General features: G+C 52.5%; 1 protein-coding gene and 1 non-coding gene across 3 annotated transcripts in view; both read left to right on the top strand.

Moving 5' to 3' along the window:
- RASSF5 (Ras association domain family member 5) overlaps window positions 1–22,870 on the top strand; it is a 66,830-nt gene extending 43,960 nt beyond the window's left edge. For both annotated transcript variants that reach the window (XM_012760423.2, XM_012760433.3), the window contains 4 exons: window positions 16,962–17,072; window positions 18,039–18,336; window positions 18,828–18,943; window positions 20,414–22,870. In XM_012760423.2, the coding sequence (XP_012615877.2) occupies window positions 16,962–17,072; window positions 18,039–18,336; window positions 18,828–18,943; window positions 20,414–20,566 (678 nt within the window). In that variant the 3' untranslated portion in view covers window positions 20,567–22,870. The remainder of the gene's footprint in view (window positions 1–16,961; window positions 17,073–18,038; window positions 18,337–18,827; window positions 18,944–20,413) is intronic.
- Window positions 383–463, top strand: LOC142864031 (small nucleolar RNA SNORD45). Its single transcript, XR_012914627.1, has one exon. It is a non-coding gene; the product is annotated as a small nucleolar RNA SNORD45 (small nucleolar RNA).
- Window positions 22,871–23,053: the final 183 nt, after the last annotated feature.

The following is a 23,053-nucleotide window of genomic DNA, read 5'->3' as shown; positions in this document are numbered from 1 at the left end:
ACACTGAGGACACATAAAACCTGCTTCTTGCAGAACGTCAGAGCAGCTCACTTTATCGGTGGAGAAACTGAGGCCCAGAGAGGTGGAAGGACTTCGCCAGGCCATGCACGTGGCCCAGTGGAGCCAGGACTAACGCCCCGCTTGGACTCCTTGTCAAGTGCTCTTCTTCTTGGTCTTTCTGTTTTACTCAGTGGGTGACCCAGGACAGACTGTAGGCTTGGTCCTCTCAGAGCCTTTTACAAAACGGAAAGACTCAAACGACCGCAGGCTGAGTAAGGTCCTTACACCCCTCTGTTCCGTAAGGCAAGGTTACGCTGGCCCTACGTCTCACACTGGCGGGAAGGAAGTCCCTGTGATCTTAATACTTTAATCATTTAAAACTGGTCGATGATGAGTTGGCATGGATTCTGAATCTAAAAAGTTGATTATTACTACTTTAGCTCTAGAATCACTCTGAGACCTGAAAAAACAAAAACAAAAAAAAGAAAAGTTCTTCCCTCATCATCATAGAACGCCAGGTCAATAAAAAGAAAAGCAAACAAAAAAAGTAAAAGTTCTTCTCCCTGTTTATGCTAAAATTGAAAGATTTTAAGAGATAAAAATCTATCCTCCTGCTGCAGATTTTCGCTCCTGTGTGTTTTCCTTTGTGGATATGAAGAACAGAAGGCTGACAATATTTATGGTTAAATGTTTTCCTTAAGCACCCTCCCATGTCCCCAGGCCCCAAGGCCTTCTCAGGTCTACACTGACACCATTGAATTTCTTTAAGGAAAATGCAGAGAGGAGGGGAGTCTTGGAGCTCAGGACAGCAGACAACTGCCTATTCCGTTCTGGCACTTGTTCCATCTCTGCCGGCCTGGCCAGCTGCCTCCTCCCTGGACAGGGCCTCTGCGCTCCTCCAGGGACACCAGCCAACCCTGACAGTCCTGGGAAGAGCCGGGGAAATCCTCTCTGTGCTAGCAGTGGGCACACCCAGGCCTCGGGCGAGGCACCTGCTGCTCACCACCTTCACATGAGAGAAAAGAATACTAACAATAAGTTAGCTCCAAAGTTGAGCAATAAAGATAAAACAAGAATCTTCAGAACCATTGGACCATTTCACTGTTTTTTATGTGTTATCTCAAAGCTCGCACAGCCCAAGCCAAACCCAGAAGATTCTGCATACTGGCCTTCCCCTTAGGAATGTCATCTGTCCCCCACCCCTGGGGACTTCACTGCCCGTTGCCTCCTCTGGTCTGGCAGCCCTGTAAGATCAGAAATCGCATCTCCCTGGGGTCCACTGCAAGACCAAGTACCTGGTTAGGAAAGCAGGCGCTAAGTGCTGGTTGGGTTCAGTTGCTTTGTCTTCTCTCTTGTGTCCTGTACAATCAGGATGGACTGAATTACAACAAGCAGCCCCTGATTTTCAGTCATCGAATCTATTAAGAGGTTTATTTCCCACTTTACGTAAAGTAAAATTGGCAGGTGTGGGCTCAGGATAACACATGGGAGAGTTTTGTGGGCCAGGCCCGGAAATGGTGTGTTTCTTCCGCCCCGTGCCATTGGCCGGGCCTCCGTCACGTGGCCATGCCTCGCCTCAGGGGAGGCTGGGAAATGAAGTACAGCTGTGAGCCCCGGCGGACCAGGAGGCAGGTCGTGGTCAGCAGTTGGTTGTCCCTGCCACGAGAGTTCCTCCTTCCACCCTCTCTGCACCAGCCACCTCTGAAGCTCTGCTCATATCTTCTTGGAGAAGGGCATGACCTCTGTCTCTTTGACCTTGTGCCTCTCCTTCCTCTGCCTCTGGGACTGGTCCTGCCTCCCCCAGCTACACTGGGGGCTGCTTGAGGACAGATGCTTTTCCTTACCCAGCACCTCTTTGGTCTCTCCGCAGCGTCTGCAGGCTTTGGTGTTTCTCACAGGGTGGCCCCGGCCACCTGCATCAGAATCACTCTTTGAAAAGGGAGTTTCAGGGACCCCGCCTCAGACCTACTGTCTCCTGAATCTTTGGAGATAGAACCCTTGAGCCTGCTTTTTTTTTTTTTTTTTTTTTTTATCTCCCCAAGTGATTCTCATATATGCTGAAATCTAGGAACCATGTGTTTAGGAACTATGTGGCAATTGATGGCTCCCATTGGAACATAAGACGACAGTTTGTCACAGATCCCTGAGAGGTTCCTAGGTTGGAACTTGAAGCCCAGAGGGATTAAGGATTTGTTCCCAGTCACACAGCTACGTAGGGACAGCACTGAGGACTCAGGTTCCCTGGGTCCTGCTTGGAGCTTTCTCTGTTACTCTCGTCACAACGTGCGGAACTCTTATTTCAAGGTTGTCTGGGTGACAACCCTTTGCGAGCATGACATGTGAGAGTGACGGTTAATCATCGGGCCTTATGTGTGTCAGGCATCGGTTTTTTTTTTTTTTTTTTGAGACAGAGTCTCACCTTGTTGCCCAGGCTAGAGTGAGTGCCGTGGCGTCAGCCTGGCTCACAGCAACCTCAAACTCCTGGGCTCAAGCAATCCTCCTGCCTCAGCCTTCCAAGTAGCTGGGACTACAGGCATGCGCCACCATGCCCGGCTGATTTTTTCTATATATATTAGTTGGCCAATTAATTTCTTTCTATTTATAGTAGAGACGGGGTCTCGCTCTTGCTCAGGGTGGTTTCGAACTCCTGACCTTGAGCAATCCACCCGCCTCGGCCTCCCAGAGTGCCAGGATTACAGGCGTGAGCCACCGCGCCTGGCTGTCAGGCATCGTTTTAAGTGCTTTACACGTGTAGGCTAAATCCTCACAGCAACTATATGAGGTTGTCTCTGTGATCGTGTCCATTTGACGGCGAGGACACGGAGGCACAGAGGGGGCCAGGTAATGTTCCCCGGGTCACACAGTAGTAAGCGGCAGATCCAGATTTGTGCCTAAGTAGTCCAGTGCCGGAACTCTAACCACTAAACCATCCTGCCTCTCCTGTGGCTCCTCCCAGAATCCTCCAAGTAGCTGAAGCCCAGCAGTGAGGCCAGAAGGTACCCCCAAATGCAACCCCATGCCAGCTGTACTCAGGATAACACATCTTGCCAGGCCATTTGGGGGATACAGGAAATCAAATGTCCCCTGGCCCTGGGCATTGGTGGAACAGTTAGGGAATACACCCGAAAAAGACTCAGAGCTCTTAATGACCAACTAGGACATGTCTCAGTATCACAGATTAATCCCTGAAGCCCTGGGTGCGCGGACCGCCAGGCCGGGGCAGGGTTGGCAGGGCAGGCGGCGCAGTGAGGGGAGGACACGTGAGGGCAGGTGAAGAGGCTGCGACATCAGCACCACCCCGGCCCCCAGAGCCGAAGGCAGAGGGGAGCCAGGAAGGGCCAGGGTTTCCAGCGGGCGGCGCAGGCCGGTGTCCTGGCGGCTGGCGCAAGTCCCGAGCCGCCCTTCCCCTCCTAGCACGTGCGGGCAGCGCGGGTGTGCCGGGCGCTGGGCACTGGCTCGCCACCAGGGATGCTCGGCTCCCACGCCCCACTTGCCACCTCTGAATTGTCCGGATCGTTTGTGGAGCTGAACGCCCTGTCCTGCAGGGAGCTGGAGCCAGCAGGTGGCGGGGGAGAGTGCGCCCGCCCACAGTCACAGCACCTGGCCCTGGGCAGCCCGTGGTCAGAAGCCATGAGCCTGGCGCCTAAAGCCACCTCTCTCTCCCAAGGCCTAGTGATTCTGCCAGGTTTCGCTCTGTGGCTCTCAGAGCCTCTGGGACTCTTGTGTGTCAAGCTGAAACGACGTTGTTTAAAGCTTTCTCCGCTGCATGAGAGCAAGGATCTGAAGGTGGGGTTGGATGACTCCGATGGCGAGCTCGGTGGCCAGCCGCCAGCTCTGCGGCCCCAGGAGCGTACCGTGCCTCTATGGCCTCGCCCATCTCTGTAGGTGCTGTGGGGTTGGGAAGCCAGGCGCGGCTCCCTGACCCTGCCATGGCAAGGCATTGGGAGAGCATCTGAAGCGGGTTGGGAAGTCCCCACAACCTGAGTCTCCCCATGACCGCAGGTTGCGCTAGCTCTAGTCCATCTTGGGGCCCCTTCCAGATCCAGGGGTGCAGGCTTCTGTGCCCTCACCTCCTTTCTGGGGAGACCCTGGGAGGCTCTGAGCAGGCTGGGCTGGGCTGTCCACTTCCCCCCTAGCGTTCATTTTTCAGTGCTCCTACCAGGAGGGTGGCTTCGTCCTAGGAAAAGAGTCTGTTCCTGGAGGTCTTAAGACGAAAGGGGGCTGCCTTGCTTAGTTAGAAGTGGGCTTGACTCCTCACTTGCTTGGAATACAGAGCACGAGGGAAGCTCCAGCTTCATGGAGACCAGATCAAACCAGCCAGGTACATGGCCTCCACGTTCCCCTGCCCTTGGAATCCTCTTTTTTTTTTTTTTTTATTGTGGTAAAATACACATAACATAACATTTACCATCGTAACCATTCTTAAGTACAGTGGCATTAAGTATGACAGTCGCGTTGTTTTGCACCTATCACCACCAATCCATCTCTAGAACTTTTTATCTTCCCCAACTGAAATATTCAACAGCAACTCCCGTTTTCCCCTCCCCAAGGCCTGTCCACCAGCGTTCTGCTTCCTGTCACTGTTAATTTGATTACTGTAGAAACCTCATGTAAGTAGAATTATACAGTATTTGCCCTTTTGTGACTGGCTTATTTCACTTAGCATGATGTTTTCAAAGTTCATCCATGTTATAGCATGTGTCTCAATTTCCTTCCTCTTTAAGGCTGAATAATATTCTGGGGTGTGTGTGTGTGTGTGTGTGTGTGTGTGTGTGTGTGTTTATACGCTACATTTTGTTCATCTGTTCATCCATCGATGAATATTTGGGTTGCTTCCACCTTTTGGCTATTGTGATTAATGCTGCTGTGAACATGGGTGTTCCAGTATCTGTTTGAATCCTTGCTTTCAGTTCTTTCTGTATGTACCCGGAAGTGGAATTGCTGGATCATACGGTAATTCTATGTTTCATTTTTTGAGGAATCACCATACCATTTTCCACAGCGGCTGCACCATACTGTGACTTTATGGCCACATAAAGTCAATGCACAGGGTTCCAATCTCTCCACATCCGTGCCAATACTTTATTTTCTGTTGTTATTGTTTTTAATAATAGCCATGCTAATAGAGGTGAAGTGGTATCTCACTGTAGTTTGCATTTGCATTTCCCTAATGACCAGTGATGTTGAGCATCTTTTCATGTGCTTATTGATCATTTATAGATCTTCTCTAGAGACATGTCTGTTCATGCCCTTTGTCCATTTTTTAATCAGGTTGTTTATTTTTTTGTTATTGCATGATAGGAGTTTTTATATATAGTCGAAATCGATCCCTTATCAGATATATGATATGAGATGTAATCTTCTGAAAGAGTTGAGTCTAGCTTTAGGAGAGCCTGGGCCCCAGGACAGGGTACTGGGACGGCTCACTTCCTCACTTCCGTAGCCCACACCTGTTCCTAATTCACTCCACAGCACTCTGATCGAGGGTGGTCTGGGAATACAAAGACGGAAAAGGTGCAATCGCTGAGTTTGGGGTGATCATGGTTTAATGGGGAAGACTGGCTTATACCACTAACACTAATATACAGAGGATGGAATCAGTGCTGGAATAATTGGGCATACATCGATGTTGTTGGAAAATCCACTAATTCTAGATAAAAATGAGTATCCCAAAAGACATACTGTCAGTTCCAAGGCCAGGGGGCAAGTCCTATCAAATGAAGAGAATGACTTCCCAGGCCGAATGGTCAGACTGAGGGCTCAGGGAGACTGGAAGGAGGCTGACCTAGGTGAGGCTGAGTGAGGGGACAGGCACGTAGCTGGAAACCCAATGAGGAAAACTGACCTGAAGAACGACCTTCTAGAAACTCTTTATGGCATGAGAAAATGCCCAGAGGGAAAATTCCTGTGGCCATCTCAGAAGAATGGGTATTACCCTATTCTGCCTGGATTCCTACTTTAGACCTCTGAGCTGAAAAGGGGACTTCATGAAGACGCAGAGGAGGAAAAGGGGTTTGGGTTATCTAGCCTTAGACATAGAGGACAGAGTCATGTCTGATGTTCACTTACTGTCTCAGAATTAAATAGGTGCATGGACCAGGAATCCTACAATCCAGACCTTTATAAAATACTGGAACATTTCAATTTCCCTACATTTGATTTGGGGATTTGAGGTGTGTGTGTGTGTGTGTGTGTGTGTGTGTGTGTGTGTGTGTGTGTGTGTGTGTTCTCCTACTACTTTGTGTTTTATTCAGTTCATTAAGCAAATGTTTAATGAGCCCCTCTGGTGTGTTCTGGGGGCGGCACCAGTACACACGGCCAAGTCCCTGCCCTGAGGAGCTTGCCTCCTGGATCCAGCTGCAGGGATGGTGCTTATCTTCTGGGACAGCCACCAAACTGGGTCCTAGGCCATGGCTTGACCTCAAGGTGTGTGTTTGGGGTCAGGGGCGGTATCAGAAGAACCTCCAAATCAAGTCCATGGGTGCAGTTTTGCAGAGGACAGAAGAGCACACAGTGTCCCTGGGTCCTGCAGCAGAGAGGAAAAGAGAGGACGCAGACCCTCTAGACCTGAGTGGGGGTCACTGGGGCTAGGGTCATAGAAGTACTGGTTGCCCCTGGACTGCCCTGGTTTTAGCACTGGAAGTCCTGCACCCAGAGAAACCCCTCACTCCTGGCAAACCAGCACAAGCACAGTTGGTCAACCTACCTGAGATGAACAGCTGGAAAGTGTGGCCAAGCTTATCTGTGAGGCACAGCAGGCCCGGGACTAGAGGGGCCCACAGGACTTTAGACGCCCATAAAAATGTTTTAATTTCTTTTAAAATCAGGAGGAAAAAAAATGAACTTTTAAGTTGAAGAAAATATGAGATGTTAATATATTTGTCTTTATACCAGTGCAATCATAAAAATATAATTTTCAATGTCTTTTTATGGAGGAACGGTCCCCTGTCCCCAAAGACAAAAGTGCTCAGGACCATGAAAGTCATGATGTGGCCCTGGCTGGCACTGGCAGGGATCAAGGTCAGAGGCATGAGGACTCCCATATTGGGTCAGTCTCCAACCTCTCCTTCATCCTGCTAGACAAACGACCATGATGATGGTGATGATGATTCAGATGATGATGCACTAGCTAACGTTTATTGAGCGCTTACTGTGTACTCACATCGTGCTAAGCACTTTCAGATGCACAGCCTCCTGTAATCGCCACAACAAATGGGTAAACTGCATTTCACAAACAATGAGATCTGACTCTCAGTGAGATGGACCTGCTCAAGTTCACAGAAGACCAAGGGCATGGCCAGCGCAGGCCACCTGAGGCCCAGCGTGCATGGCAGCATGGTCTAGCGGTCAAGAGCAGGGGTGCTGGGTAGAAGGGTGCCTCCCTTGTTGAGTTACTTAGGGGATTGAATGAGATCCTGACTGTGAAGCCCTCAGGGCGGTGCCCGGCTGTTGGCAGTTTTTATTGTTATACCGGGGCACTGCAGGGCTTGAGCCTAGGTCCCTGCAGCCCTTGGCCTGCTGCGTGGGGCTTCTGTTCCCTCCTGGTCCTGACTCACCCTAGGTGAGCTGCTCCTGTGCATAGACTGAGATAGCCACCTCAAAGAATGGGGACCCTGTGCCCAGGCTCTGGGACATGCTGGCACCCTGGGAACCTGCTGGAATGACCTTCACCACAGGAAGCTGATCTGGGCTGCCTGAGGCTTTTTGTTCCGCATTGCACTATGCCTGCTCTGGTGTGTGCCACAGCAGCGCATGCGTCTCTGTCTTCCCTCCTAGATAATCTGGGGGCTCCCAAGGGCAGGGACTACACCTGTCTGCTCCACCTCCCAAGGTGCCTTTCACAGTCCTCACCCTGAGGCAGTTCAATGCGTTTCTGTTGACTGACTGTGGACATTGACCATCTGCGCTGCATTTTTGTCTTTTGGGACTTCAGATTCTTTCGCTGCTCAAGCCCCCACCCCCTTGCTTCCCCTGCCCTTCCGCTGTTCGCTGCCGGAGCTGCTTGCACGGATGGTTCCATGCCGAAGCCCCTTCCTGGCTCTGCAGCGAATAACCTATTGGAGAACACAGTTTAGGAGTTTCTAACCCTTCTGTTTTGGAGACGATGGACAGCTCCATGGAGGGACCTGTGGGAATCTACCCTTCCACTGCCATGGGTGGACCTGGGAGGGGGCCCTGCCATGAGGCCCTGTTTTTCCTTCTGGTTGAGATCATCACAAGGGGACCGATGACCCTTGAGTGTGGTTTGGACGTTGAGCAGGGCGTTTGAAACCCGGCCCACGCAGATGGGTGGCTGCCCCTTGCCCCCAGGGTTCCTGTTCAGGGCAGGCCCCCAGCATCTGCAGGTGGTCTTTCTGCAGGAGATGGCTCAGGCCTGGAGATGCTTCTTCCGCCCAAGGTGGGGCGGGGGTGAAAGAATTGCTGCTGACAGATTTGCTCAGAGCTGAGAAAGAGGAAATGTGGCAAAGGCTCAAGCTTCCGGGGTATTTTTTGTTTTGTTTTCTTGAGTCGTGTATGAGTTAAGAAGGCGTAGACCTGCTTGAGCTTGGCCCCGTCTTGCTGCCGAGCAGAGAAAGCAGGTATCGAGCAGTGAAAAAAACTAAAGTCGTAGGGGTTAGACACATTCTTAAGTACTTGCTAGACCAGGCGTTCTTGCTGCAATTCAGAGGTGCCCAGCGAGCTTCCGAGAGGCCCCCCATTCCCACACCCAATTCTCTGAAATAGAAGAGGAAGCAGTGATGAAAAAAACCACCTTATCTTATGTGGAAGATTCGAATCCTGCAAAGGGCCTTATTAGAGCTTCTCTGCTCTCACTTCATGATTCCACCGATGAGGAAAGTGAGGCCCTGAGAGGGGAAGTGACTTGCTGAAGGTCACAGATCGTTTGCTGGTCTTACATTCATTCTCACCAGCAAGCTGCAAGAGCCAAGCCGCAGGGCTGGCTTCCAGCCAAGGCACTTGACCTTAGACCTGTGGGTGCAGGACAGTGGGAGGGGCTCCTGGACCCAGGCTGCCTGGTGTCCATGACCCAGGGTGGGCTCTGGGCTGGAACTCACCCAGGCTGCCCTGCTGCCCAATCCACAGGTATTTATCTGACTCCTTCTTGGAGGTCAGCCCAGTAGTTAGCCAAGCCCCACAGCGGGTGCCAAAGAAGTTCGAGCACCAGACTAATGTCAGTCTCCCCCCAGGGAGCGTCTAATTGGGGAGATAGGATTAACATATGTGAAGCAATCATTAAACAATAAAAAGCAGCCTATAATTAGATGGCAAATGCAGCCATACAGGTTCTGAAATCACCTCCATCAGTTCTTGCAGTATGGATTTAACACCAGCAAGCAGCTGCAGAGATCCCTGACGCATGGTCATTTGCAGTTTTGCTGCAACAGGAATAGGAGACTTTGGGGCCACAAGGCTGGTGTTCAGGAGTGAGTCTCTGAGCCAGTGAGTGGGCCTAGCCACCCACCTGCATCCCTGCCCCCACCAGTTTTCTTACCTCCTCCCTGGAGAATGGGGAGTGAGCAGAACTCCAGTGAGGTGAGCAAGCCTTTGTCTACTCATGGAAAGCGTCCATTAAGCGAGAGTAAAGTGACAAAGGCCCATTCACTGGTGTTGTGAGGAAATACACAGGAAATGTAGGAAGTCCGATTCAGGAGAAAGGAAGGGACGCGGGCAAAACTGTGTGTATCTTTCTCCATTTGAGGATCAGGAATCTGATATATTAGGAGAGCAGAGAATGGGGAGATTGCTGTGGGCTGGAGAAATTTCACTGGGAAACTACATGGGGTAGAGGGAACTAGGGGAAATGAGGAGTATGTATTCTGGTATGCAATCTAGACTGCACAAACAATGGTGTAGAGCAAACCACTGTCCGTGGGCCAGGTTCTATAAATAAAGTTTTATTGGAACACAGCCACACTCCTCTAGCGGCTGCTTTTGTATTATGATGGCAGACTTGAGTAGTCTGCATTGGACTGTTTGGCCTGCAGCGCCTAAAATAGTTACTCTCTGGCCTTTTACAGAAGAAGTCTGCCAAACACTGGAGTTGAGAACGAAATGAGTGGACTCTGAGGGTATGGGACAAATCTAGAATAAGTGCTCAAGGAAAGTGAGAAATGAGGTTGGCTCAGAGGGGCAGGGCTTTGTTTTCCTGGGATGATAATAACAATATATGCCTTTGGATAGGTTTAATCATTTGCAAAACGCTTTCAAACCCATTATTATGTCATTTGATTTTATCTCTGCACAAATCCTATGAGGCAAGGATTTTTATTCCAAAATTATAAATGAAGAAACTTAGGCTTAAGGAGGTTATCTGACTTTCTCAAGATCACATAGTTTATAATGGGAGTCAAAAGGCAGGCACTCGTGTTCATCCTGCACATACTTATGGAACCCTTACTACGTGTCAAATTGGAACCAGGCCCTGGGATGCCGTGGCAGACAAGACAGGTGTGGCTGCCTCTCTCACAGAACTCACTCTAGGCGAAATCCAAGGCTGTCTGCACTGTCATTCCTAGGAATAACTAAGACCTTTTTTTTAACCATGGAAGTTTCTTGAGCAACTATTTACTCAAGGTATTAGGCAGATATTTACTATCTGCCTCATGCTCAGTGCCACCAAGCATGAGAAGAAATAGAAGTATGCCAGGTGTGGTGGCATACACCTGTAGTTCCTGCTCCTTTGGAGGGAGAAGTGGGAGGATCACTTGAGGCCAGGAGTTCAAAGCTGTAGTGCAGTATGATTGAGCTGGTGAATAGCCACTGTACTCCAGCCTGGGCAACATAGCAAGACCCTGTCAAGAAAGGGAGGGAAGGAAGGAAGGAAGGAAGGAAGGAAGGGAGGGAGGGAGGGAGGGAGGGAGGGAGGGAGGGAGGGAGATGTAAGTCACTAAGAGCTTCAGTCTAGTTGGGAAGAAAAACTTAGACAGATGATCGACTTGGAGGTTAATATAAATAGATGCATATTTAAGTACTAGATAGTACAGTGTTAGCTTTAGTGGCAGGTTAGCTATAACCTTACTGTGGCCCAGTTTCCTCTACTATAAAATGGGCATCAAAATAGTATCTTGTCATAAATTTGCTTTGAGGATGAAGTGAGCTAGTACGTGCCAGGTGAGTAGAATAGTGCATGGTCCCTAATTAGATGTAATGAAGGACCATCATCACCATCATCATCATCATCATTGTCATCATCATTCAGGGATGGGATCATTAAAGGGCGATTAACAGATAAGGGGACTTCAGATGGGCAGACAGGAGTGATAGGGTGAAAGTATCGAGCAGAAAGGAGAAGAGACTGACAAGTTTAAAAAGGAGAGTGGAGTTTTTAGCAAAATAAGGTTTGTGTGATTGAGGTCAAGAAAAAGTGGGCATGAATATACCTGATGGCTGCGGCACTGCAGGTGGGAACACACTGTCCTCAGCCCACTCCTCCCACTGGGATGCCCCTCTTGTTGCTGCAGCATTCCTGGGCACCCTGTGCCCACCTGGGGACACTAGAAGCCACAAGACTCACTTACAGCCTGTCCTCAGAGCACTGGGTCACTCCTCAGTGAGCAAAATTAAGACTTTGTAGGCCAGGCGCGGGGGCTCACACCTGTAATCCTGGCACTCTGGGAGGGCGAGGCAGGCGGATCACTCAAGGTCAGGAGTTCGAAACCAGCCTGAGCAAGAATGAGATCCCTGTCTCTACTAAAAATAGAGAGAAAGTAATTGGCCAACTAAAAATATATAGAAAAATTAGCCGGGCATGGTGGTGCATGCCTGTAGTCCCAGCTACTCAGGAGGCTGAGGCAGGAGGATTGCTTGAGCCCAGGAGTTTGAGGTTGCTGTGAGCTAGGCTGACGCCATGGCACTCTAGCCTGGGCAACAGAGTGAGACTGTCTCAAAAAAAAAAAAAAAAAAAAGACTTTGTATATGTCATTGATTAGAATGCAGAATTAGCCAGTTTCATTTTTGTTGTTTTAAAAATAGGATAAAGGAAACCTCGACTCAGGGCAAATCAGCTCTGAGACGGGGTCCAGACTACAGGGGTGTGGTCCTCCTGATTTTGCTGAGAATATTTCTGTGGAAACATTAGAGAATCGCTCAGGGGAGGGTCCCCCTGCTCTGTTCCCAGCGCCCAGCCTCCGCACTTGGCTGTACCCCAATAAGCTCGAGAGCTAAAAGAGGACACGGCCATTTCCCACAGCTTAGCACGTGTGAGCACAAACCCAGTCTTCAGCGGCGCCCTGGATGTGCCCGGCGCATTGGGGACAGCTCAGCCATCTGCCACCAATGCCAGGGGCTTACTCGGAGCAGATGAATTCCCTGCCGTATGCAAGGAGATGTGTAAGCCCCCCAGGAGAGACCCCTCACGGGCCAATGCCTGTATTTGTCAAATCGTAAGAGCTCCCCATTCTGTCTCCATCTTGGGTCACCCCGAGAGACGAAACTCTTATCTGCTGGGTTTCTAGCGGTGTACACATGGACAGAGACCAATCTTTCGCTTTGAAGACTTGAGAATCTGTCAGATGAATAGAAATCGAGGTCTTTGTCTCACCCTCGGAAGATGACTACATTATTGATCTTGCTCATACCACAGATACTGCCTTTTGGGTCAACCTCTGGGGCAGCGTATATTCGTTGGTGCCAAAGTGTCAGCTCTGGCCGGGCGCGGTGGCTCACGCCTGTAATCCAAGCACTCTGGGAGGCCGAGGCGGGTGGATCGCTCGAGGTCAGGAGTTCGAAACCAGCCTGAGCAACAGCGAGACCCCGTCTCTACTATAAATAGAAAGAAATTAATTGGCCAACTAATATATATAGAAAAAATTAGCCGGGCATGGTGGTGCATGCCTATAGTCCCAGCTAATCGGGAGACTGAGGCAGGAGGATCGCTTGAGCCCAGGAGTTGGAGGTTGCTGTGTGTTAGACTGACGCCACGGCACTCTACTCAGGGCAACTGAGTGAGACTCTGTCTCAAAAAAAAAAAAAAAAAAAGAACGACTGGTCTAGATTCCACACCACCTCGTGGCTGCGGCTGGGGGCTGGCCTACTTTGGGAGGTGACTCATCCAGCCCACGGGTCAGATCTCGTCTGCGGGATCTGGCGTGGGCAGCAGCCGTCCCAGACCCGGGTGCCGACATTCCAGGACTGTGAGGTCTGTAGTGTGGGCCCCACGCGGGGCTCCTGGCCCTCCCAGATGGGCTCCCCGCCACACCCAGAGGGCCTCGGCACGGTGAGGTCACAGCCACCGTCTTCTGCGTCAGCCCTGGGAGGCAGGGGCACCCGCGGCCACTTGAGTCACTTCCCCAGGTTCGTGGCGGCAGAGAGAGAGAATAGATGGTTTATCTGCTGAGGAAAAGGGGAACAGGAAGAAGAAGAAGCCTTAGGCTAAAGCAGCTCGGACTCGCCGTGCTCAGAACCAGGCCTCTGAGAGCCGACAGCTGCCTTTTCCTGCAGGGAAATGGCTGCAGTTCGGTTGGAAACTGTGAGAGGAGCTCTTCCAAGAGCTTCTAGAGTTTTCTTTGCATCATTTAAGTCTCTTTTTGTAGATGGGTATGAGGAAGCCATTAACTCCTGAGGAGTGACGGCCTCCTTGCTTCAGAGACAGAGGAGCACACGACAGCTCCCAGACAGCTGGTCTTTCCTAGTGGCAGCTCTGAGAGGGACGGCGGGGTAGGGCCGGGGCCGGCCGCATCTGGGCCACAGAGACGTGCCCGGCTGGCGGGCACCGGGGACCGGGAGCTCCAGGAGCCGACTGAGGAAGGGAACAGGAGTGAGAGGCTCCATTTTGAGAGTCCCCGGGTTGATGACTGACTGAATAAAGACGGTCTGTGAGGCTCACACCACTTGTTACTCACCTCAGGCAAACGGGAGATGGCCGGACAGTGCCTCCCCTCGCGTGGTCCTGCGCGGGGTCAGGTCCGGTCCCGGAGACCGGGCGGGCACACGGGCAGAGGGTCGGCCCTGCATCCCGGAGGCTGCAGCCCGCTCCACAGGTTACAAGCCCTCCTTGCCGTCTTCACAGGCGACAGGCAGCGCCCGTGAAGGTGCAGGGCCGGGTCTGGGCCCCGACCCACTGGTCAGCTGCCTCTTGGATGAACATTCCACAGGCCGGGTATTTGTAGGCCTTGGTTTAGCAGCTGCTCATCCCTGCAGCACGGAGTTCCGCGGTCACTGTGGGCATGGCGGGCCGGCCCCTCGCAGCAGAGGCCGCCCCGGCGTGGGGCGCACGTGGTGCGTGGACGTGGGCTCCAGCCTTAGGTGGACTTAGTTCCAGTCTCTCTTCAGCCACTCACTAGCAGTGCGACCACAGGCATGTTTGCTTGTGGCATGTTTGCTTGTTTCTCTTCTCTTCTCTTCTCTTCTCTTCTCTTCTCTTCTCTTCTCTTCTCTTCTCTTCTCTTCTCTTCTCCTCTCCTCTCCTCTCCTCTCCTCTCCTCTCCTCTCCTCTCCTCTCCTCTCCTCTCCTCTCCTCTTTTCTCTTTCTCTTTTCTTCTTTCTTTCTTTGTTCCACCTTCCTCCTCCTCCTCCTCCTCCTCCTCCTTCTTCTTCTCTCTCTCTCTCTCTCTCTCGCTCTCCTTTCTGTCTTTTTTAGCACACGATCTTGCTCTGTCACCCAGGCATGAGGACAGTGGCATCATCTTAGTTCGCTGCAGCCTCGAACTCCCGGGCTCAAATGATCTTCCCACTTCAGCCTTCTGAGAGGCTGGGACTACAGGTGTGTGCCAGCACATCTGGCTCATTTCTCTTATTTTTTGTAGAGACAAGATCTCGCTATGTTGCTCAGGCTGGTCTCAAACTCCTGGCCTCAAGCCATCCTCCCTCCCTGGCCCCCCAAAGTGCTGGGATTACAGGCGTGAGCCACCATGCCCAGCCTGGTGTGTTTCTTAACCTCTCGTAGCCTCAGTTTTGTAATCTGGAAAATACAGGTAGTACGTAAGAGAAGGTATGCAAGAAAGTACCCAGCACAGTGCTGCTGTTAGCAGGAGATCAAGAGCCCCGGAGCAAGAGTCCAGAGGCTGCAGACAGGCCAGGGGAAGATGCTATGACGAGAGAGGATGTCGGCTCCCCCCGCGCTGAGGGCTGGGGGTGGGTTGGGAGGCTGCAGCCACACTCAGGCCCGGCCACGTCAGCCCCTCTTGGCAGCCAGAGCCTGACGCCGCACCGGTTCCGTGGGAGTGGAGAGTGAGAGGAGGAAGTGGGGGCATACCCTTCAGTGTGGCACGTCTCCCAGAGACAGGCTTGCTCCGGGGAGGCGGGCCAGGCGCAGGCTCTGTGGCGGGTGCCCCGCTGTGTTCCGCTGTGCGTGATGTTGGGTGGCTGTGAAATTCCCAGCCAAAGCCAGACACCCACAGGAAGGTGTCACGTGGCATCAGAGGCACCCCTCTGTGGGCCTCAGTTTCCTTGTTTGCCAAGGGAGTATCCTGATCTTCCCTGAGCCTACTAGATTTCCAAGATCAGGCAAATTCCCAGCAGGTTTGGCCAACCTCTTCCAGCACTCTCGGCCACGGGAAGTGGGTGGCCGTGAACTCGAGAAATCCAGGGAATTGGCTGAGGGGCAGAGTTGCTTAGACCCCAGAACTCACCCCTATACTCCATCTTCTCCCCTTCCCCTTCCCCTTCCCCAGAGGTCCGGGGAAGAGGCCATCAGGGGAACCTAGGAGAAGAATGAATCCTGGTGTTGTAGGAAGAACACAACAGGACAGACCTGCAATTTCTGTTCAGCTCTGTACAAACCGTGTTTCCCCGAAAATAAGACAGGGTCTTATATTTATTTTTCCTCAAGAAGATACCCTGGGGCTTATTTTCAGGGGATGTGTTATTTTTTTTAAGTACGGTACAACAATCTACATTTATTCAAATATAGTGAAGTCGTCTTCTTCTGGAACATCATCATCACTCTCCAAACCCCGAATTCCATCCTGAATGTCTTGCGACTCTATTTCCTTTAGAACCACTGGCCCCAATCTCTCCTGTCGAGCGATAGAGCTCTCACGGGGCAGATGAGAAGGGCTGCTCGTCTTCTTTCCCGCTCCATGACGAAATGCATGGGTTGTGCAAACTCGCTGCGTAGCCACGCCCGTCACTAGGCCTTCTTTTCGGGGTAGGGCTTATAATGTGCAAATGCTTAGAAATCCTGCTAGGGCTTATTTTGTGGGTAGGTCTTATTTTCGGGGAAACACGATACTGATTGTAGCGCACTAGGCAACTTGCTCAATTCTTAGTCTTGGTAGTCTCACTTGTGAAGTGGGGGTAATACGCTATCTTGCAGTTTTGGTTTGTGAGAATTAAATGAGTACTCGGCACAGAGTTGGTGCTAGGTCAGTGCTGTTGTCCCTCTGCCCCAGCAGAAGAGGTTTATCTCCTCGCTTATCTCAGAGGGCTCCAGCTGCTGACCGCTGCCACTTCACGCGTTCCTTTGACAAATAGACATTTACTGCTTGTTATGTGCAAAGCACTGTGACCAGGGGCCTGAACTGTGTCTGCGTCTCTTGGTCCTTTGGGTCTGGGGAAATTCCTGTCTCTCCCCTCAGCACACGCCAGCAGCACGCACACACGCCTGTCCCTCCAGCTTGGTTGTTACTGCCTGGAGGAGACGGAGCATGGCTTGCATCCACCATGGCGGGTAAAGGCACCTTCCCCGCAGCAACCGTCCACATGCAAATGAGCAGGGCCCATGTGCCAGACACAGTCTCACTGGTCTCGAGACAAGCCTGTGGGGCTTGTCCCATTTCACAGGTGAGGAAACTGAGGCTGAGATGTGAGTTGCTTCCCCAGGGATGGCCGGCTCTGCAGTGGCGCAGCTGGGACCTGACCTCTCGCTGTCTCGCTGCAGTCTGTGCGACTAGTTTCAGGGTATGGGGCTGGTGCTCCATCCTTCCTGGCCTGGCCTGGCAGGCCTTTGGGAGGGCGCGACGTCCCGGGCTCATCCTGAGAACCGCTGCACACCCAACCGCCCCCTCCCGCGTCTGTTCCAGAGCGTCTGCAGAGCTGCAGAGGAGCCGCGGCGCCCGCCCACACTGCAGGAGATCAGGCAGAAGATCGACAGCTACAACACACGAGAGAAGAACTGCCTGGGCATGAAGCTGGTGAGCACCCGCTCCTGCCCCCTCTGCCTGGGTCCCCTGGCGACTCCTCTGCACGGCCCTCCCCTTTCTCCTGGTCTCCAGGCGCCTCCGGGGTCATGGAGGGCTGACAGCCAGGCGCTGGCCTCCGGGTGCTTTAGGAAATAGAACGGGCTTGGGAATGAGACCCAGATCCAATCCGGCCCTTCCACTTGTTGGCATGTGACTTTGGAAAACTTTCTTAACTTCCCTGAGCTTCATTGTAAACTAAGAGATCAGATGATATACGATGACCCAGGGCCTGGTGTTGCTTGGCCACCAGGGAGCCCCTGACAAGGGGAGTGGGCAGCAGCTCCTCCTCCTCCCCCCTAGACTGTGCAGGGTGCGGAGAGGGGAGGGCACCCAGTTTAGCACTGGGCTGGAGAGGCCAGCCTCAGTGGGGAGGGGTGCAGGTAGGAGAACCCTGCCCCCTGCTGGTGGCCGGCAGCAACTGGCTCTTTGGGGCTTCAGCCCATGGGACGCCAGCAAACCCAGTCACAGGTGGGTCTGGTTTAAATCGTAAAGGTTGTGGGTCCTTTGCAAAAAGACGCAGGAGAAAAACCCAGTGGGCTGTTCTCCATGGGCCCTTTCTGCTGCTGCCTGGTTCAGAGGTGCAAACTGGAGAGGCCAATGGTACCCTGCTGCTTAGAGGGGGACTCACCAAAGGCCGTCGCGTCTGCCTGCTGGCAGGTTTGGGGGCAGCCAGCCTGAAGCTCTGGAGAGGGAAAGCCACTGTGCCCCCCAAGTCCTCTCTGGTGGCTGGACGCCATGAGCCTTCTCCTTCCTGCCATGGCGGGGGGGGGGGGGTGCATCTCTGCTCTCCTGCAAGCCCAGGTCAGCAGAAGCAGGAAGGAATTCAAGGAGACAGGTGGGTGCAACAGCCCAGAGCGGCAGGTCTGGCAGTGCAAGACAGACCTCCCTGACCCCATGTGACATCCCCCCCACCGGCAGAGTGAAGACGGCACCTACACGGGTTTCATCAAAGTGCATCTGAAACTTCGGCGGCCAGTGACCGTGCCTGCTGGGATCCGGCCCCAGTCCATCTATGATGCCATCAAGGAAGTGAACCTGGCGGCCACCACCGACAAGCGGACGTCCTTCTACCTGCCCCTCGATGCCATCAAGCAGCTCCACATCAGCAGCACCACCACGGTCAGCGAAGTCATCCAGGGGCTGCTCAAGAAGTTCATGGTCGTGGACAATCCCCAGAAGTTTGCACTTTTTAAGCGGACACACAAGGACGGACAAGGTATGAGAGAGATCCCAGCCAGGGCTGCCTTTCCCAGCTCTGTCCTTGCCACCCTCCGAAACCCCTGCCAGCCGTGGAGGGTAGGAGTGGGCTTCTCCTGTGTCCCGGGGGTCCAGCCGTCCACGTGGTACTCAGATCTGTGGAAGAGCCACACGCGGGGGACTCTGGGAGACGAGAGCAGCTCATGCCGCTCTGCGTGGCCTCAGGAGAACCACACCCTGGGCTCCCACTTCCCAATCTGTGCGAGGGGAGGAATCCGCCCACCACTCCTAACCTTTTAGGAGAGGATGTGAATGGAAACTTGCTTCAGACTCTGAGCAGACACCCACGACAAAAGGTTATGGCTCCTTTATTCTTGTCAGGTTCATGTCGTGAGGTTGAAAGGACTTTTATGCATGTCCACTTCCAGTTATCAGCACCCCACCCCTGCCCTGCCCGTCGCCCCACCCTCCTTTCCCGAGATGAGCCCCCGACGCCCCCTTGCTTTGCAGTGCTCTTCCAGAAGCTGTCCGTCGCCGACTGCCCCCTCTACCTGCGCCTGCTCGCTGGGCCCGACACTGACATCCTCAGCTTCGTGCTAAAGGAGAACGAAACCGGAGAGGTGGAGGTAGGTCTGGACCCTCTGCACAGACCCAGCCCTTGGGGCACCCTGCGTGGGTGCAGGTGGGTGTCGTCCTAACCAGCCAGCACAGGTGGGGGCCACGCAGCCGCAGCGGCAGGACCATGGCTGCAGAGAAAGCTGAGCGGGGTGAGCCCTGCGCCCGGGGTGAGCCCTGCGCCCGGGCTCAGCGTGTCAGCCAGGACTGAGCGCCCTGGGGGAGCAAGTCAGGGCCTGTTTTCTGGCAAGGACCCTGGAAAAGGATTTTGTGTGCTTTGTTCCTGCAAACTCAGGGTGGCCCGGGGCTGAGAAACTCCCTGTGTTCAGGCCCAGGCTGTTTTTGCTCCAGGATGGCCGGATGTCCAGTAAGCTCCACCGCTGAGCTTCACTGGGTGTAGACATTTTTGAGCCATTTGTCTGTCTCTTGTTCTTAAATACTGCCCCTCCTTCCCCCTAGGGGGGCTAACTCGTGTCCGGTCTTGTGCTGTAAACTAGGGTGACACCAGGCTGGTGCTCCCTGTGTCCTGGGATGAGTGACCAAGAGCAGTTTGTCACATTGTGTTCAGTGGAGGCCTAGGGTCTTGAGAAGCAGTCTTGGGTGGGGCTCAGCCCCCTCTTCCCATTTCAACCAGAGCAGCTCTGCCTTCCATCTGCTTTATATACTGGCACTGTGAAAGATTATGTTTGGAAAAAGTATTCCACTAGAAGTGTGTGAACACGGCTGGCCCTGTGGGAAGCTCACAGGCCTGGGAGTTCGGAGGCCTGGGCTCGAGTTCCAGTTCTGCTCCATAAGCTGTGTGATCACAGTCATGCCACCTTCCCTCCGTGGACCTCAGGTTTCTTGTTTATCCGATGTGGGACTAAATTAAATAAACCCTAATGCTCTTTGTGCTTAGTTTAGCTTAGGAGTCTCAGTGCTTGGCCCCATGGGCCTCTGCTCCTGGGTCAGCCTGAGCCAGCCAGACTCTCATGGTCTCTCCCAGCCATGGGAAGTCGGCACCCAGATTCCATGGCAGATAAGAAAGTGGGCTGGGAAGGGTGGAGTGATGTGCCCGAGGTCACTTGGCTGGTGAGAGGTAGAGTCAGGCTCACATCCGGGTCTCCTGAGTCCACGTCCTGCTCTCCTCCCCTGCCCCTCGAGGGTCTGCATGTTGGGAGCCTGGGGTGGTTCCAGCATCATCGTCAAGAACTCAGCCACTACATAGAACTCAAGATTATTGATTCTCCAAATAAAAGCATGGTTCATGGACCAGCAACTCTTGGTCACAAGATGCCAGGATTTGGGATTTTGCTGCCGGTAGGACAGACATGTAAAACCCAAGCTGCATTCACTGCACCTTCCTATCCACTAGCAAACTGTGTGTGGACCTCACATGTAAACCATGGGAAGAAGGGGGCAGCAGGGCCCTGCAGGCCATCTCCGCTTCTAACTCGTCTCCTGTTCTGTTTCTCCCCATCTCTCTCCCTGTCGCCTCACAGTGGGATGCCTTCTCCATCCCTGAACTCCAGAACTTCCTCACCATCTTGGAGAAAGAGGAGCAGGACAAGATCCAGCAAGTGCAAAAGAAGTACGACAAGTTTAGGCAGAAACTGGAGGAGGCCTTAAGAGAATCCCAGGGCAAACCCGGGTAACCGGTCCTGCTTCCTCTCCTCCCGATGCCCTCGGATTTATTTTTATTATTAATTATTATTTTGCAACAGACACTTTTTTCTCAGGACACCTCTGGCGGGTGCATCTGTGCCCGCCCAGCAGTTCCAGCCGTGGCACAAAGTCTCCTCCGTGGACAAGCGTTTGTGCGGGGTGACTCCTGCTCACCCCGACGCTGACTCCTCGCCAGGCTCTGCCGGGGACCAGAACTCACGTGAAACAAACAGCCATTGTCCCCTCTCACTCTGCAAGCCTTTTGCAAACCAAATCGTTGCCTCTCTCGTCACCAGACTGGAACCTACCACGCCAGCCGGCAAAGGAAGGAAGGAAGGTTTTAGAGCTACGTGTTCTTTCTCTGGCTTTGATTCTTCTTCAATGTCCGTATTTGCCACTTACAGTACCTTTATTTATGAGTGAAAAGTTGTAGCACATTCCCTTAGCAGGTCTGAGCTGAGACCCTGAAAGCAGGGAGATGCTCATAAAAGGACTGTCCCCACTGCCCCAAGGTGCCCGCTGTTCATGCATAAGGGAAGTTCACAGAGCCACTGGCCCAGGGCTCAGGGTTAGGAGCACCAAAGCTACGACTGGCTCGGAGATTTCCAGAGAAGCTGCAGCCTGCCCTGGCCCTGGCCCTCACTGCCCAAGAGACGGTGCACATGTAAACCCAAAGGCATATATCTCTGCGTACGTGTGGTACTTAGTAGTCACGTCTTTGTCGACAATTATTTCTTTATAAGTTACAAATTTGAGTTTAATATTGCCATAACCCTCATGTGTTTCCGCCAAAGGGAAACCAGCTGTTTATCATTTTAAAAGTCTCCTGCTGAGTAGGGAAATCAGGCAGTAAGAGAAAGCCCAAAAGCGATGCAGAGAACCTCCTGGAAGCCGTCTTCACCATTCCCCCAGCTAGCGAACAGAGGAGGGCCTGGGCTGCCTCCTTTTGCCCTTGGCCTCCAGCACTGCCTCCCTCCTCCCGTGGGGACGCTGGGATCTCCAGGTGCTGCCTAAGGAGTTGCCTTGACTACAGAGGGGGAACCTCCAGCTCGGCCAACTCGGAGTCCTTTCTGTTCCGAAGCTTGGGCCGGCCCAGCGCTCGCCCGGTGAGCCCCTGGGCCTGGCCTCCCCGCTGACCTCAGTGCCTTTTTGTTTTCAGAGAGAGATAGGAGCACACAGGCGTGTGTGCATGAAGCTCTGCTGCCGGCCCACTCGTACCAGGAAGTGGACGAGGGTGGTGTGGGAGGCGAGCCCTGCAGGGCCCTCACTCTGAGTAGCGGGTGAGGGTCACAGACCTCCTTCCCATCTGGGTACCTGAGTTTTGACTTCCAAGAAGTGACATGAGACCACGTTGACAGGGAGGCTCAGATTCCTGACTGTACATGTGCACTGGCTTCTCGTTCAGGCTGAACCCTAAAATAAATGAGTCGCACAATGCCAGCGAGTAGCCGCGACTGCAAAGACGCTCCGATGCAGAGGGAGAAGGACTGGCAATCGTCATTCAAAGCAGGGTGGGTTTTCCAATCCAGCCTCTGAGAAACCATTTCTTTGTTGTCCTCTGCCAGTCTCTCCCGGGCTGGTTCAAGCCCACGCTGCTTCTTCATGTAGCCTCAGAAGTTCCCGCCCTGACCCAGGCTGAGTCCACACTGCCCTGATCCCAGAAGGAATGCTGACCCCTTGTCACAGGAACTGTGTGCAGTCTTCAGAGCTGCAAAAGTAACATAAGCTCGCAACTCTTAAGATTTTTTTAAGCCACAAAAACCCTGGTTATCTACCATCCCACGCTCAGCCTTATCACTTCCCTCCCTTAAAAAAATCTCTCTCCCTGCTGTATATTAAAGGGAGCAGGTAGAGTCATTTCCCCTCGTCCTGCATGTCTCTAACGTTGATAGAAGGCATGGCTCCTGCTGCAACTGCTGTGAATGCTGCTGAGAACCTCCCTCCAAGGGGATGGCTATTTTATTTTTGAGAAGGAAAAAAAATCATGTATATATATATATATATATATATACACATAAAGGCATATGGTATATATAAAGAGAGAAGGGTGTTTATGAATTCAGACTTTATCTAAAGCACAGTTAGACCCAGGACCTATGCTGAGGTCTAAGCCTCTGAAAAAACGTATATTATAGCGTATCTTTCCCTCCCAGAGGTGGGTGTAACTGCTGGTAGTGCCTTCTATGGTTGTGTTGCTCAGCGTGTCAGTGTTTGTTTTGAGGATATTTTCTTTTTAAATGTCTTTCTTATATGGGTTTTAAAAAAAAAGTAATAAAAGCTTGTTGCAAAAATGATTCGTATTGGAAACGTCTTCCTTGAACTTCACCATCTTACGGAAATCGGGAGTTGGAAGGGGAACAGAGACAATCCCATATTTCTTGGCAGATTCAGATTTTCTTTTTTGCCAGTGTGCAGAGGAATAAAAGCTACTGTTCAAATAATTTGGAGAAAATTGTCCAAATGTTACGTGCTGGAAG

This window comes from Microcebus murinus, chromosome 23, assembly GCF_040939455.1.
Source record: "Microcebus murinus isolate Inina chromosome 23, M.murinus_Inina_mat1.0, whole genome shotgun sequence".
NCBI lineage: Eukaryota > Metazoa > Chordata > Mammalia > Primates > Cheirogaleidae > Microcebus > Microcebus murinus.
Note: the sequence above shows the minus strand (reverse complement) of the source record. Positions and strands in the feature narration are given on the sequence as shown.